Here is a 15,635-nt window from a genome sequence, read left to right on the forward strand (position 1 = left end):
ATAGGTAAAATATATTTTTGTAATTTAAAGAAGGAAGTGCAGAGCATCACTTCTCCCAGTTATTCTCTCCGTCATATTCAATTATTCATCATGACCTTTATTAGTTTAATAATTCATCTTTCTATCTACCAATATCATTTGATGGTACAAAATCCATACGGTGGAAGCATCCAATTTTGCTTCAATTAAGATTAGGTGGCTTTTAGGCTTTTAGTATGTTAATACAAAGAAGAGGAAACTAACCACCCTCAAACAATGTGGGTTAGTCATGAAAAATAAAGGTGGTTATATAATAATAAAAATTTAATTTTAAGATTTTGTTATCCTGAGTTCTAAAGATATAAGTTAAGTATATCATAAAAAAATTTTTTAATATTATTTATTAATTTTATGCATTGAAAACTTAAAAAAATATTTTAGAATAAGTGACAATAAAACATTTTTTTAATAGTATATATAACCTATATTCAACACAAAATAACAATTTTTAATTTTATACTTTTAACTATAAAATAATTTTATATATACATTTAATTATATAATATTATATTATTAAAAATAATTACGATTTATATAAATCCTGGTAATAATTATAAAAAATACAATTAATCAGGCATCAAAATTAAACTCGTAAATTAGAATGAACTTATAAAATTAAAAGCATTTCAAATTACACATCTGTCCCTAACAGTTTCCCCTTCCAGCTTCGGTGCTCCACCTCTGCCACGTCACATGGCCGGTGCCGCTTGCACTCTCCATCTCCGGCTCCTCTTACCGCCTTGCGTTCAAACTGATTCTCCGAGTAACCTTTACTATTCATCATCCTCTTCCATTCCATTTGTTTTATCGATCAACAGAACCAACAGCCCAAGACCCAATTCTCGTTCAGCTCACCTACGCTGCAGGTAACCCTGTTCCTCCCACAGTATGATTTTCTATTTCATTTGCCTCCATATCTCATATAACCATGTTTTTTGAACTATTTTCCTGGTTATAAATTCTGGGTCTGTATCAAAATTATGACTTTGTTTTCTTTCTGGGGTCCAATCATGTTCCTGTGAATGAGGTTGTATGGCTTTTGTCGTACAAGGAGAGTTTGGTAAATTAAAGAGTGGGTCCATTATGGACCCAAAAATGTGTTGCACCACTTAAAACGTGCCCTTTCCGCTTCTTATGTAACACTTTCTCAGTATTCCACACACAACACTAGCCAAATTTTTCTTTCGCCATTCTGTGAACCATGACGACTTCTTCTGATACCTGCGTCGAAAGGTAAGGTTTCTCCTAAGCCATTGAATTGCTTCTTGAAGATCTAGCTGGTTTTGTCATCTGCAGTGAAGCAGGTTCTGCTTCATCCTTTGATTATTAGTATTGAGTTTAGTAGCCTTTAATTTTATAGTTGCTTTAAACTTGTTTAACTGCTAAGATGCAAAGAATAATGGCAGTTTGGGACATTACAAATTTTATCATAGAAACTTTATGAATGTAGGCATATGTAGATTCAACCCAATTTTATGGTTTGTCACACTTTGTCATGTAGTTATTTCCTTCATTTTTGTGGCAGCAAGGGTTCTCTTGCTAGACTAGCTCCCCTTGAGGCAGTGCTCTTTGATGTAGATGGAACTCTCTGTGACTCTGATCTGCTCCATTACTATGCTTTCCGCGAAATGCTCCAAGAGGTAGTGTGTTTGTTTTTGCTGGGTGAGTTTGTTATGGAGTGAAAATTGGGGTAGAAATTTTCAATCTTTGAATATTTGATTTGTGTTTTTTTATCTCTCAATTTCGTCTCCATACAAAAATCAAGATTAGTAGAACATTCTATGCAAAAATATTTATTAAATGGAGAGAACATTGGGTTTTAACTGAATGTTCCATTTAGCATATTTTGAGTCACCCTGAAAAAACACATGATTAATAGCTGTTATAAAATCTGACAGAAACTTTGGTGGTTGTCAGATTGGTTACAATGGAGGTACTCCTATAACAGAGGAATTCTATAGTGAGAATATTTCTGGCACACACGACGAGGATGCTGCCTTGTTTCTCTTTCCTAACGACCAGGAACGGGGTTTGAAGTTCGTAGAAGATAAGGAAGCCATGTTCCGGAAGTAAATCTTATTTTCTTTCTTTTTTTCTCCCCTTGTAGTTTTTCAAAGCTTAAAATGATTATTTATTCCCTTGATGGATTATACAGATTGGCAAAAGATCAACTAAAGCCTTTAAATGGCCTCGATAAAGTGATTAAATGGGTTGAAGATCGTAGCTTGAAGCGCGCTGCAGTGACCAATGCTCCAAGACCGAATGCAGAGCTCATGATCTCAAAGCTTGGCCTCTCAGATTTCTTTGATGCTGTCATTATCGGTAGCGAATGTGAACATGGCAAGCCTCATCCAGATCCCTACCTTAAAGGTCTTGAAGCTCTCAAAGCATCAAAGGATCACACATTTATATTTGAGGTCTGCATTCTTCTATGCCATAATGATTTTTAAACTGTTCTTTACCTAAATGTTATTGGATTGTGGTATCAATAATTCTGCTTCTGCATTTGACTTTCATTCTACTTTGTTGTCATAGGATTCTGTCTCAGGGATCAAAGCTGGAGTGGCTGCTGGGATGCCTGTTATAGGTATAACCAACCGGAATGCAGAGCATTTACTGATGGAAGCAAAGCCTACCTTTCTGATTAAGGATTATGATGATCCAAAACTGTGGGCAGCTTTGGATGAACTTGACAAGGCTGGTGCTCGTTGAGTATGAATTACTTGTGCAAGTAGCACATTTGAATTCTGTTTAAGGGGCGATATTACAATAATACATAGTCCATAACCAATGTTGCTTTTAAGCAGAAAGCAAACACTTAAGGTTATATTCTGGTAGCATTGTGTACTATCATTGGCCATGAATACGCTGGTGAACCCATATTTGCAAATACAAATTCATAAAGTATCTTATGAATAATTTACAATTCTCTGAAGCAATTAGATAGACTATAGTTACGATTTTCACAATCTCTTCAACAATCATCTTTGTACTAGAACTGTCAAATAAGCTTAATGTTGCTAATCTATGTGATCAATTCAGCCGGTTCTAATATATCGGAATAGAAATTTTTTCCAAATCCAAAGGATTGAAAAATCAGATCTAACATGTCAATGTGTCCATGTAAGATAGTGGATAATCATTTGAATTAGAGTCATCTCAGCAATTGGTAAAATGCTCTATAAAGTAAAATGCTTAAGAATTTTTTTCTCTTCAAGATTACAAAACTTTGAAAAGCCAAGCTCTTTTGTATATATGATGGACGCTGAGAATAGGCATGTCAACCCAAGAATTGGTCCACAAGTTTAGCCACGGAGTTGGCTAGGCTATCTGCTGCTGCTTGTGAAGATGCCTCGGCATATACACGAACAACATCCTCCGTGCCAGATGGTCGCACAAAGCATCGACCTTGAGAATACTTTCCTATAAACACACAAGAAAAGGGAAAATGATGACAAAGCTGCAATACTGCAATACATTGGTAAGTGAAGTCTTGACAGGTTGCACTTGTTTCAAACAAACATATCATGGCCAAAAAATAAAAAAGAAAAAGAGAGGAAGCAAAGAAGATACCGGTTTCGTTGTTGATGGCTTCTTGTAGACCAGGGGGACTCACAACTACAGTTTCTGCATTTGTTGTAATCACTGCAGTCCTATCAGCAACTTTGACCTGGGGTTTTAGTAAAAAACCAATGCATCATTTCAGAATTTAAAGAAGCAACTAGAACTAGTATTACACACAAAAATAAGCACATGTAAATCCCTTGATTACAAGGCAATTACCTGCAATAACAATAGTAAAAAAAGAAATGAAGAAAAATTATGATGTTTAAGTTGAATAAGTAACTTCAAAACCAAGGTGAGAGGTGAAGTTTTGTGACCAAAGCATAGCCACCAGACAACAAATGCTAGCAGTCAACACAATAATAAGGCATAATTTGGACCTAATACATGTCAAAGGAAAACCTTCAAGCTACCCAATTTTAGACAACTCTGAGATCAAATAGTTTGTCATTCTAATTATCACTAACCTTAAGCTGCCTGCTGGGCAAATCATGATAAAGTTCATTCCATCTGTGTATGGACCATCCCATGTGCTGCAATATGACTTCCACCAAGAGCACTCCACTCAAGGCATCTCCAACTGCTTGGTTGATCAACCTACTGGTAGCCAATAATCTCAAAGCCGCCTTTTCTGCATCTGAACCTGAAACAAACACCAAAAATTTTCATTTTTGTTTTGCAGATTAATCTCAAAAGCAAAGTGAGAGAATGACAAGAACTACTGAACCAAACCTTTAGATCTTGCGGAGAGCTCATTTGTAGTGGCCTCTAACCACACTACGAAAGATTCAGAAAATAGGACAGTTCCATGGCCATTTGCCTCAAAATATATGCCAATATCAAATTCAGCAGCTTTTTCATGCAAGTATTTTACTCCAGTTGGAGTCAAATTGATTTCAAGTCCCAACTGTTTAAGGTAATTAGTAGATGCTCCATTTGCATAAGCGGTCTGCACTATACCAAGACGAGCTTGGTGGTTGTTCTTTGTGCCTTCTTTCTCATTAAGAATGCTTAGTTGCTCTCGAATAAACAAGGCAAACAGAGAAAGTATCTTATCCCCATCAACAAGATCAATTGCTCCACTGCTTTCCGGATGTACAGTAAAATAAACAAGTCTATCGGCATCTCCATCCAAGCTAGCACACCTGCAAACTAGAACTAACTCCATTAGTAATTACCATCATAAATAACATCAAAATAGCAATGCTCAAAGGAATCCATCCATTACATCAAATGATAGGGCCAGGTAAATATCAATTTTTATTTTATTATCATAAGAATAATTTTAAGGATTATGTAAACCAATTTTTATTTTATTTTATTTTTATCAATTCCAGGTTACAAATTTATAATTTTCAATAAAATGAATATCTTCCCTTTAAAATTTTGATTAACTTGCAGTAAATATCCTGATTGATTCAATTATTTGTAATCTCCAACTAGAAACATTATGCTATCTGTTTTAATGAAGGGGAAAAAAAATTGAGAGCGGCCAATATACACTTCATATCATATTGTTATGAAAAATCGAGCAGCATGCCATAGCAACTTCACTTTTAGCTTAATGAACAGACCGACCTTATCCCAGCATCACTGGAACCAAAGCCATGTGGAGCAACCTTCTCTTTCTGCACATAATCAGCGCCAACTCCTTCATTCAGTATGCCTCCATCTTCACTGCTATTCCGAACCTCAATAACCAAACCATTCAACAATTTCTCTAGAACTTTTAGTTTCAGTCCACCTACACCATTAGCTCCATCCACAACCAATTTGTCATTCGTCCCATCGAACTTGCTCCTTTCACTTGGAATCAAATCCATTAAGCACCTGATCCAATCACACAATGATCCTAAAAGGATGTGATCAGTGATGATCATAATCACATTATGTCGAAGGAACAACAAGAGTTACATCCATCATAGCAATACTTGGACGAGATTGGACTAACCTGAATGAGCTCGAAAGCTGTTCAACGTAATCCTGCTCTGAGGCCTTCATGCCCTTATTCCTAGCCCAAACCATCCAATGTAACTGAGGAGTTGTCAAAATCCCCAAGTCCATTGCAACCGCTCCAACAATCGACGCGACGCCCTTCAATTTTATCCAGTTATACATGATTTAAACAACAGAAACAGAACACAATAAGCTCAGCATTTACTTAAGGAAACCATACTTCTTTAGCAGCTTCAAGCAAAGCTTCTCCGCTGGGTCTGGTGTCTCTCCCCAAAAGTATTTCAGCATGCTTAACTCCATCAAACTGAATACCCTCTTTCTTGACAAATTCATTTATCAACTGTGGGCAATATCAATATGGAACCATATTAAATTGAACTACTTTTCTTTTAAACTTACATAGACTTCATCATTTTTTTATTGGTTTTTTTCTTTACAAAAAAATAAACTTTATATATTACTTCAAAAATAAAAAAGAGAGAAATTTGTGCGAACCTGGATCAGTTCTTGTGGAGAAGGAGCATTGGCGAGGGCATCAGCGAAGGGTTCCCAATGCTGAGAAAGCATTCCTCCGTTGGGGTCAGCGATTTTGACGCCGTTGTCGGAGACTTTGTTGTGGGAAGCAGTGATCATGACGCCGATCACCGACTGCGTCTTCAGCGATCTGAGAGCCGCCAAAATTCCGACCCTGTAAACCGTCGATTGGAGCAGCGATGCATCGGCCCTGAACCCAGCTGTGCCGTACGACAGCTTCACTCCTTGTGGTGGCAAGAAGCGAGAGGAAGATTCGAGAATCAGAGACTGTTGTTGTTCGTTCATGGCCGGAGGTGTATGAATTACAACTCTGCTCCTGCATCCGCTGAATCTGCCACCACTGAAACCACTGTATCTTGCTTAACCAACGATGTAAAATCATTAAGAAATGAATGCTTTTTGTTTTTTGAATTTTGACAGTAATAAATTAACTTTAGAGTAAATCTTTAAAAAAAAATATCAATTAAGAATAGTAAACTGTGTGGATATATATGTATTATACTATTAATAAATAGTGAAAAATTATACAGAGTGTCCATGTATTTATCACCTGAATACAGGATAATTTTAGACGGTAAAATATTTGTTATTTTTTGAGTTTTTATATAATATTTATTAATCGTTTTTTATTTATTGTAAATTTTATTAAAATTAAAAATATTTTATTCTAAAAATTATTATTTATACGATGAATTTTATAAATACCATCATTAAATTTTATGTAATGAATTAATAAAAAATATAATATATCTATTATTTATTATTTTAAAAAATTAAATTAATATTTTTTTAAAAAAATTTATTAAGAACCTATTAGCCATTTTACTCTTAATTTTATTTGTTAAAGTATTAAAGATGGAGCAATGCAGAAGCTAAAACTTTTATAAAAGAGACTACTTTGCATAAATAATGTGACTTTTAGTTTTTTTTTTTTAGTAAATAGAAATATATATTATTTTACTTTTTAAAAAACTCAAAGTACAAAATTTTTTTATTATTCTGTGATAAGTGAAATAATTTTTTTCTATATTGGATAGAAACTCGTATATGTATATTTTTTTTTTGTCACTAAACAAACCAAAACAACAATATTTTGCAGCCAGAAAAAAAAAGAAAAAAAAGCTTTTAAAGTGGTATTTTATTTATTTTTTAATATAATTAATAATATTTTATAAAAGAATACATGTAATATAACACCAACTTAATTCCTGAACATTTTTGTGACATTATTTATTTTGGTGTTGTTAAATTGTTAGAAATTTTATTTTAATGAATTTTTTTTTTAATTTTTAGTATGTCTAACAAAATTTTAGTAGAAAAATAAAAATATTTTTTTAAAAGTTATTATTTATATTTTTTGGGAATTTTTTTATTTTAAAAAATATTTTTATATTATAATATTCAAATATAATTATTAAATAAAAAATATTCTTACATAAAATATCAAAATATAAATTTTTTTATTTTTCTAAATTTTTTTATAAAAAAATATCGTTTAAAAAAACAATTTTCATAAAAACTCATCTAAATAAATTCTAAGTTAGTAATCCTAACTTAGTAATTTATAGAAAACTATACAACAATATTTTGAACTTACATTAATAAATATATTTAGACACATATTATTTTCTAAATGCCATACAAAGAAAGCCCATTTAAAATAAATTGAAAATAATTATATGTAAAATTAATAGAATAATATTATAAAATTAATAAAATTTATTATTTTTGTTTTATAATTAGTTATTAATATTTTAAAAAATACTGACTAAAAATATGATATTAGATTGTTAAACTGAAAATTAGGTTACTCACTAATATAAATTTAAATTATTAGCCGTAAAACTTTTCTGAAATTGATATTTCAGGATCAAAGTTAATCATAAAAACTAAAATAAAAAAAAAAAAAACGTTTCTATAATTTAATTTGATGGATAATCCAAGACAGTAGCATAATCAAGTTTATATCTATCTCCAAATCCCTAACAATAGCACTGCGATATTCTCGACACAGAAAAAGCTCGAGCCTTGAACCTTGAGCTATGGGTTTATTGTCATGGTGGAAGGGCAAAAAGTCAGAACCCGAACCACCAAACTCCAACTCTTCTTCTTCGGTTCAGCTGAAAGCTAATGGTGCAGCTAAACCTACCGAGGTTCCCGGCATGAACGGCGCCGTCGAGGTCCCTCGCCCTCCAGACGCCACCGTTTCGATTTTCGAGTTCGGTTCGGTGGCCGCCACCAACGACAGGGTCACCCTCGCTGGCTACTGCCCCGTCTCCGAAGAGCTCGAGCCCTGCCGATGGGAGTTCCTCCCCGCCATTGAATCCAACGCGCCGCAGTTTCGCGTTGTCTTCTGACACCGTAAGCTCGAAAAAAGATTGAGAATTTATGTGATTTTTGGTGTTAGGGGTTCTGCTTCAAACGAAATTTAGCTCCTTTCGATGTTGAATTTCAGTATTCCTAATTGTTGTTCTTTTTAACTGTGATTGTGAATGAACTATGTACTTTGCATTATTCACTATCACTCTGTAGATTCTGATTCTGAGACAATTTTTGACTTTGTACAGTATATCTTAGATTCTTAGTTGACTTGGGCATGCTATGTGTTAATCTTTCCCTAATTAATGTGCAGTGCAATGGTTATGTGGTTTGGTTGTGTACAAAGAACAAAGGATTGTGCTTTTTTTAAATGGGGGAATACAATTGATGTGAATCTTGATGTCATTAATTAGAATTGTTCATCCATTCAGAGGCTCTAATCTGTGGTGGTTTTGGTTGTGGAGGTCCTACTCTTTTCATACTGCATTTTCTGAATGCTACTTGGAAATGTTTTGCAGGATGCGAAATAGAGAAGAAAGTGAGAAAATGGCACTACAGGATTATTAAGCATATGTTCTGAGTTGTTTGCTCATGCTCATGTCTTTCCAAGGTGTTTGCTGTGGTCAGAAAATTCTGTTTTTGTTAGTTATTTTTTTAGTCTAGAGACTTAAGAGAGATTTGCTGCTATGGGCAAATGAATTCCTTGGTTGTACTAACATTCTATGATCGGTCCTCTTGAACCCTTTGGTGGCTATTGCGAATGCTGCTTAGTTTCAGAATTTGCACTTAATTGGAGTATATTTAGAAATTTAATGAGATGGAATTGAATTGAATTCTAGAAGGAATTGAATTGAATTCTAGAAAGAATTGACTTGCAATTCAATTCTCACACCACTTCTTAAATTTGGAATAAAAAGAATTAAATGAAAAAGGAATGGTTAAAATATATGTAATATTATTATGTTACCCTCAATAAGAGGGAAGGGAGAAAAGAAAAGAAAAATGGAAATATTTAAAAAATCAAATTATGTTAGGGTTAATTTAGATATTTTAATTTCAAATTCAAATTTCATTAGGTTGGATTTATAATTTATTTTTGGCTTGAAGATGAGAATTAAAATTCTCAAGAGTTTAAATTCATGTAATTTTTATGTTTTAAAACAAGAAAAATGTTGTGATAAGGATAATTTATTACCCTTACGTGGATGCCCATTTTCCATGATATATAGTTTCTCAAGGATGACTTCATTTAATATGAAGTTGAAAATTTACCTCATGTACGTATATAAATAGAGGCATAAGCCTTTAACAATTACACACAAAAAACAACAGCAATACAAGCTAATATATTCCCTCTCTCTCTTTCTTATAAAGTATTTAGTTTCTTTTCTATTACTACACACAACCAAATAATAAGAGATCGATTCTCTTTTATGTTGCAAACAAATACCATTCTCCTTATATTACTATTACAATTCTTTCTCTTCTTTTATTTTATAAGTATTTTAAATTCTATTTTTTATTACTCTTTACATATAATATTAATAGCAATATTAACCATCTTTATTATATTGAGATAATATCAAATGCAAATATCTCTCTCTTTATTTTTAATACTTTTTCTTATCTTTGTATATATATACACAATACAACATATAATATTATTATATATATATAAAAATTATTGAGCTAATTATATTAATAATAGAGTCTTCTATTTATACATCTTTATTTTATATATCCTTTATTTTACAACACGTTATCAGCACGACACTCTGATCAAATCTTTAGGAAGACTCAGGTAATATTTTCATTATGTCGAAACTCTCTCATCTTGAATTCAATGCTCTTGATATATCTGGAAACAATTATTTATCATGGATACTAGATGCTGAAATCCATCTCGATTCAATGGATCTTGGAGATACTATTAAGATTGAAAATAATGCATCCCAGAAGGATAAAGCTAAAGCCATGATTTTTCTCCGTCGTTATCTTGACGAAGGATTGAAAAATGAATATCTCACATTAAAAGATCCTGCAGATCTTTGGAAAGACCTTGAAGAAAGGTACAATCATCAGAAAACGGTGATACTTCCTCAAGCCCGGTATGAATGGACGCATTTGCGTTTACAAGATTTTAAATCTATAAATGAATATAATTCTGCAATGTTTCGAATCACCTCACGAATGAAATTGTGTGGGGAAAAAATAACTGATCATGATATGTTGGAGAAAACTTTCTCAACCTTCCATGCCTCGAATGTGCTCCTGCAGCAGCAGTATCGAGAGAAAGGGTTTAAAAAATATTCTGAGTTAATTTCTTGCCTTCTTGTTGCCGAACGCAACAATGAGTTGTTATTAAAAAATCATGAAGCGCGCCCAGCTGGCGCCGCCCCATTTCCTGAAGTAAATGCGGCAAATCATTACCCCAGAAGAGGTAAATGGCAAGCTTTTAATAACAAGAAAAATTATGGAAGGAAAAAGAATTATGTTCAAAAGAGAGGATCTCACCAGAAGTGGGATAAAGAAAAGAATATCGGGCAGAATAAATCAACAGAGGAGAAGTGTTTCCGTTGTGGTGGAAAGGGCCATTGGTCTCGTACCTGTCGTACCCCAAGGCACCTAGTCGATCTTTATCAGGCATCTTTGAAAAAGAACGACAAAGGAAAGGAAACAAATTTTGTTTCAAATGATGCTGAGAACTCCACCACTCATTATGATGTATCTGATTTCTTTGAGGATCCCGAAGGAAATATTGGTCATTTGATCAATGATGGAATAGTTTAATATGTGAGATTGTGAAGTATTTATGTAAATAAATAATGTAAAGAACTTATTGTTAAGTTTTATTTTCTATGTATTTAAGTGATGTACATAAATAATGAAATATTAATGTTTATGAATTTTGAAATTATTAAATGTGTCAAATTTTAAAATAAAATTTTAGTATATGACATTATTTTATGTACAATGTTTCTTAGAAAAATAATTCTGATCAAGTATTCAATTTAACTGTGCATACTACTCATTTTATTATTATTTGTTTTTGAAGAGAATGGCAAGGATATGTAATGAAGATGTATGCCTTGCGGATAGTGCAAGTTCGCACACTATTCTCAAAAGTGATATATATTTTACCCATCTTGTGCCAAAAGAGGAATATGTTAATACTATTATTGGCTCAGGTAATGTGATAGAAGGCTCCGGAAGAGCTATAATTTTGTTTCCTGGAGGAACAAAATTTATAATAAATAATGCACTATTATCTACCAAGTCTCTGAGGAACTTGTTGAGTTTCAAAGATATTCGCCGAAATGGATATCATGTTGAGACAATGAATGAGGGAAATCATGAGTATTTATGTATCACAACTCATGATTCAAATAAGAAAGTTGTATTAGAAAAATTACCCTCACTTTCATCTGGGTTGTATTATACCAAGATTAGTGCAATTGAATCACATGCCACTGTAAACCAGAAGTTTACTAGCCCAAATGAATTCATAACTTGGCACGACCGATTGGGTCATCCGGGAACAACCATGATGAGGAGAATCATTGAAAACTCTCATGGACATTCACTAAAGAACCAGAAGATTCTTAAAACTAGTGAATTTTGTTGTGCTGCATGTTCTCAGGGAAAGTTAATTTTAAAGCCATCACCAGTAAAGATTGGATTTGAGTCCCCTGAATTCCTATAAAGGATTCAAGGTGATATATGTGGACCTATTCATCCACCATGTGGATCTTTTAGATATTTTATGGTCCTAATAGACGCATCTTCGAGATGGTCACATGTGTGCTTATTATCTTCTCGCAACCTGGCGTTTGCGAGATTATTGGCTCAAATTATTCGATTAAAAGCACAATTTCCAAAAAATCCAATAAAAGCAATTCGTCTTGATAATGCTGGTGAATTTACTTCCCAAGCTTTTGATGCTTATTGTATGGCTAATGGAATAAGTGTTGAACATCCAGTAGCTTATGTTCACACACAAAATGGGTTAGCAGAATCACTTATTAAGCGCCTCCAATTAATTGCTAGACCCTTGCTTATGAGAACAAATCTCCCAACCTCGGTTTGGGGGCATGCTATTTTACATGCCGCGGCACTTATTCGTTTGAGGCCAACGAGTTATCATCAATTCTCTCCTATACAATTAGCTTTTGGCCAGCAGCCAAATGTTTCCCATTTAAGAATATTTGGGTGTGCGATATATGTTCCCATTGCACCACCTAATCGCACCAAAATGGGACCCCAAAGAAAATTGGGGATATATGTTGGATATGATTCTCCCTCTATAGTGAGGTATCTTGAGATACAAACCGGAGATGTGTTTAAAGCCCGGTTTGCGGATTGTCATTTTGATGAATCAAAATTTCCAACATTAGGGGGAGAGAATAAGCTTCCTGAAAAGGAACTTAATTGGAATGCATCATCGTTGATGCATTTAGATCCTCGATCAGGGCAATGTGAACTAGAAGTTCAAAAGATTATACATTTGCAAAGAATAGCAAATGAATTGCCTGATGCATTTTCCGATACAAAGAGGATAACCAAATCTTATATACCAGCGGAAAATGCCTCAATTCGAATTGACGTCCCAGTAGGACAAGTAGCCACTGAAGCAAATTCACGCCAGAAGCGTGGCAGGGCGGAAAATGCTCCAATTCGAATTGATGTCCCAGTAGGACAAATAGCCACGGAAGCAAATACACGCCAGAAGCGTGGCAGGCCTGTCGGTTCCAAAGACAAAAATCCTCGAAAGAGAAAAGAGGTAAATAATGTTCCTGTTGAAAAAGACATAGTAGAGACACCTGCAGTTGTCCAAAATTCTGATATAACGCCAGAAGACGTTCAGGTACCTGAAAATTGTGAAAATGATGAGATCTCAATAAATTATGTCTTTACAGGAGAGAAATGGGACCGAAATAAGACAATTGTCAATGAAATATTTGCATATAATGTGGCATTAGATATCATGCATGAAAGTAAGGATCTTGAGCCAAGATCAGTTGAAGAATGTCGACAAAGAAATGATTGGCCAAAATGGGAAGCAGCCATGAAGGCTGAATTAGACTCGCTTGCAAAACGTGAAGTCTTTGGACCTGTAGTCCGTACACCTGAAGATGTAAAACCTGTTGGATATAAGTGGGTATTTGTCAGAAAACGAAATGAGAAAAATGAAGTTGTGCGCTATAAAGCCCGACTTGTGGCACAAGGTTTTTCACAAAGGCCTGGTATAGATTATGAAGAAACGTATTCCCCTGTAGTGGATGCGATAACTTTGCGTTATTTGGTCAGCCTATCTGTATATCATAAACTGCATATGCATTTAATGGATGTGGTAACAGCCTATTTATACGGCTCATTAGATCGGGATATCTATATGAAAGTCCCTGAAGGATTAAAGATATCTAAACCATCCAATGAATATTCGCAAGGGTTATACTCAGTCAAATTGCAAAGATCTTTATATGGTCTAAAGCAATCTGGACGAATGTGGTATAATCGTCTTACTGAGTATCTGGCCAAAAACGGATTCAAGAATGATGATATCTGCCCATGTGTTTTCATAAAGAAATCTGCATCTGGATTCGTTATAATTGCTGTGTACGTTGATGATTTAAATATCATTGGGACTCCTGAAGAGATTCCAACAATTATAAAAACTCTAAAAGAAGAGTTTGAGATGAAAGATCATGGAAAGACTAAATTTTGTCTCGGCCTGCAGATCGAGCATATAAAAGACGGGATCTTTATTCATCAAACAACATACACAGAAAAGATCTTGAAGAGATTTTATATGGATAAGTCACATCCATTAAGTACCCCAATGATCGTAAGATCTTTGGATGTGAAAAAGGATCAATTCCGTCCTAAAGAAGAAAATGAAGATATCCTTGGTCCTGAAGTACCATATCTTAGTACCATTGGAGCACTAATGTATCTTGCTAATAATACGCGACCTGACATATCATTCGCGGTGAATTTACTAGCAAGGTATAGTTCCTCTCCAACCAAAAGACATTGGAGTGGAATCAAACAAATTTTTCGATATCTTCATGGAACGGTTGATATGGGATTGTTTTACCCCTATGGATCCAAGTCACAACTAGTTGGCTATGCAGATGCTGGCTACTTGTCTGATCCACATAAAGGGAGATCTCAAACAGGATATCTGTTTACATATGGTGGTACAGCTATATCTTGGAGGTCCACGAAACAGACAATTGCTGCAACATCCTCTAATCATGCTGAAATACTGGCGATTCATGAAGCTAGTCGCGAGTGTTTTTGGCTAAGGAGTCTGATTCAATATATTATGTCATCATGTGGGCTGATTGATCATAAGATAGCTCCAACTGTCCTGTTTGAAGATAATACAGCATGCATTGCTCAACTTAAAGGCGGATACATTAAAGGCGATAGAACAAAGCACATTTCTCTCAAATTCTTCTTCACTCATGATCTTCAAAATCAAGGGACAATTGATGTCCAACAGATCCGTTCAAGTGACAATCTGGCAGATTTATTCACAAAGTCACTCCCAAAATCCTCCTTTGAAAGATTGGTACATGAGATTGGGATGCGCCGATTTCGAGACGTTAAATGATGTCGGTAAGAGGGGGAGACTGTACTCTTTTTTTCTTGGTCAGGTTTTTTTCCCATTGGGTTTTTCTTGACAAGGTTTTTAATGAGGCAGTCCCCATCACAAAGGATATTGTACTCTTTTTCCTTCACTAAGGTTTTTCCCACAGGGTTTTCCTTTAGTAAGGTTTTAATGAGGCAATAATCCTAAATGGTCATCCAAGGGGGAGTGTTGTGATAAGGATAATTTATTACCCTTACGTGGATGCCCATTTTCCATGATATATAGTTTCTCAAGGATGACTTCATTTAATATGAAGTTGAAAATTTACCTCATGTACGTATATAAATAGAGGCATAAGCCTTTAACAATTACACACAAAAAACAACAGCAATACAAGCTAATATATTCCCTCTCTCTCTTTCTTATAAAGTATTTAGTTTCTTTTCTATTACTACACACAACCAAATAATAAGAGATCGATTCTCTTTTATGTTGCAAACAAATACCATTCTCCTTATATTACTATTACAATTCTTTCTCTTCTTTTATTTTATAAGTATTTTAAATTCTATTTTTTATTACTCTTTACATATAATATTAATAGCAATATTAACCATCTTTATTA

The 15,635-nt window shown here is 34.1% G+C and overlaps 3 protein-coding genes across 4 annotated transcripts; 2 read left to right on the forward strand and 1 right to left on the reverse strand.

Annotated features, from left to right (window-relative positions):
* The first annotated feature begins 568 nt into the window (after window positions 1-568).
* On the forward strand, window positions 569-3,093 carry LOC130983100 (haloacid dehalogenase-like hydrolase domain-containing protein Sgpp). 2 transcript variants are annotated; one of them, XM_057907284.1, is made up of 5 exons: window positions 569-905; window positions 1,565-1,679; window positions 1,957-2,108; window positions 2,195-2,456; window positions 2,575-3,093. In XM_057907284.1, exons 1-5 carry the CDS (start codon window positions 733-735, stop codon window positions 2,749-2,751), a joined length of 879 nt encoding a protein of 292 aa, XP_057763267.1. In that variant the 5' UTR covers window positions 569-732; the 3' UTR covers window positions 2,752-3,093. The 2 variants fall into 2 exon arrangements, with proteins under 2 accessions (XP_057763267.1, XP_057763268.1); XM_057907285.1 differs by lacking the exon at window positions 569-905 and adding an exon at window positions 915-1,272.
* Window positions 3,094-3,135: 42 nt separating this feature from the next.
* On the reverse strand, window positions 3,136-6,488 carry LOC130983099 (phosphoacetylglucosamine mutase). Its single transcript, XM_057907283.1, has 8 exons — window positions 6,055-6,488; window positions 5,780-5,899; window positions 5,555-5,697; window positions 5,182-5,433; window positions 4,336-4,748; window positions 4,071-4,246; window positions 3,613-3,709; window positions 3,136-3,462 (listed from the first exon to the last, which is right to left on the reverse strand). The coding sequence occupies exons 1-8, from the start codon at window positions 6,376-6,378 to the stop codon at window positions 3,320-3,322; spliced, it is 1,668 nt and encodes a 555-aa protein (XP_057763266.1). The 5' UTR covers window positions 6,379-6,488; the 3' UTR covers window positions 3,136-3,319.
* A 1,558-nt stretch (window positions 6,489-8,046) lies between these two features.
* Window positions 8,047-9,202, forward strand: LOC130982289 (uncharacterized). Its single transcript, XM_057906241.1, has 2 exons — window positions 8,047-8,454; window positions 8,931-9,202. The coding sequence occupies exon 1, from the start codon at window positions 8,136-8,138 to the stop codon at window positions 8,448-8,450; it is 315 nt and encodes a 104-aa protein (XP_057762224.1). The 5' UTR covers window positions 8,047-8,135; the 3' UTR covers window positions 8,451-8,454; window positions 8,931-9,202.
* The last annotated feature ends 6,433 nt before the right edge of the window (window positions 9,203-15,635 follow it).

The sequence above is a fragment of the Arachis stenosperma genome, chromosome 5 (genome assembly GCF_014773155.1).
Source record: "Arachis stenosperma cultivar V10309 chromosome 5, arast.V10309.gnm1.PFL2, whole genome shotgun sequence".
NCBI classification, from domain to species: domain Eukaryota; kingdom Viridiplantae; phylum Streptophyta; class Magnoliopsida; order Fabales; family Fabaceae; genus Arachis; species Arachis stenosperma.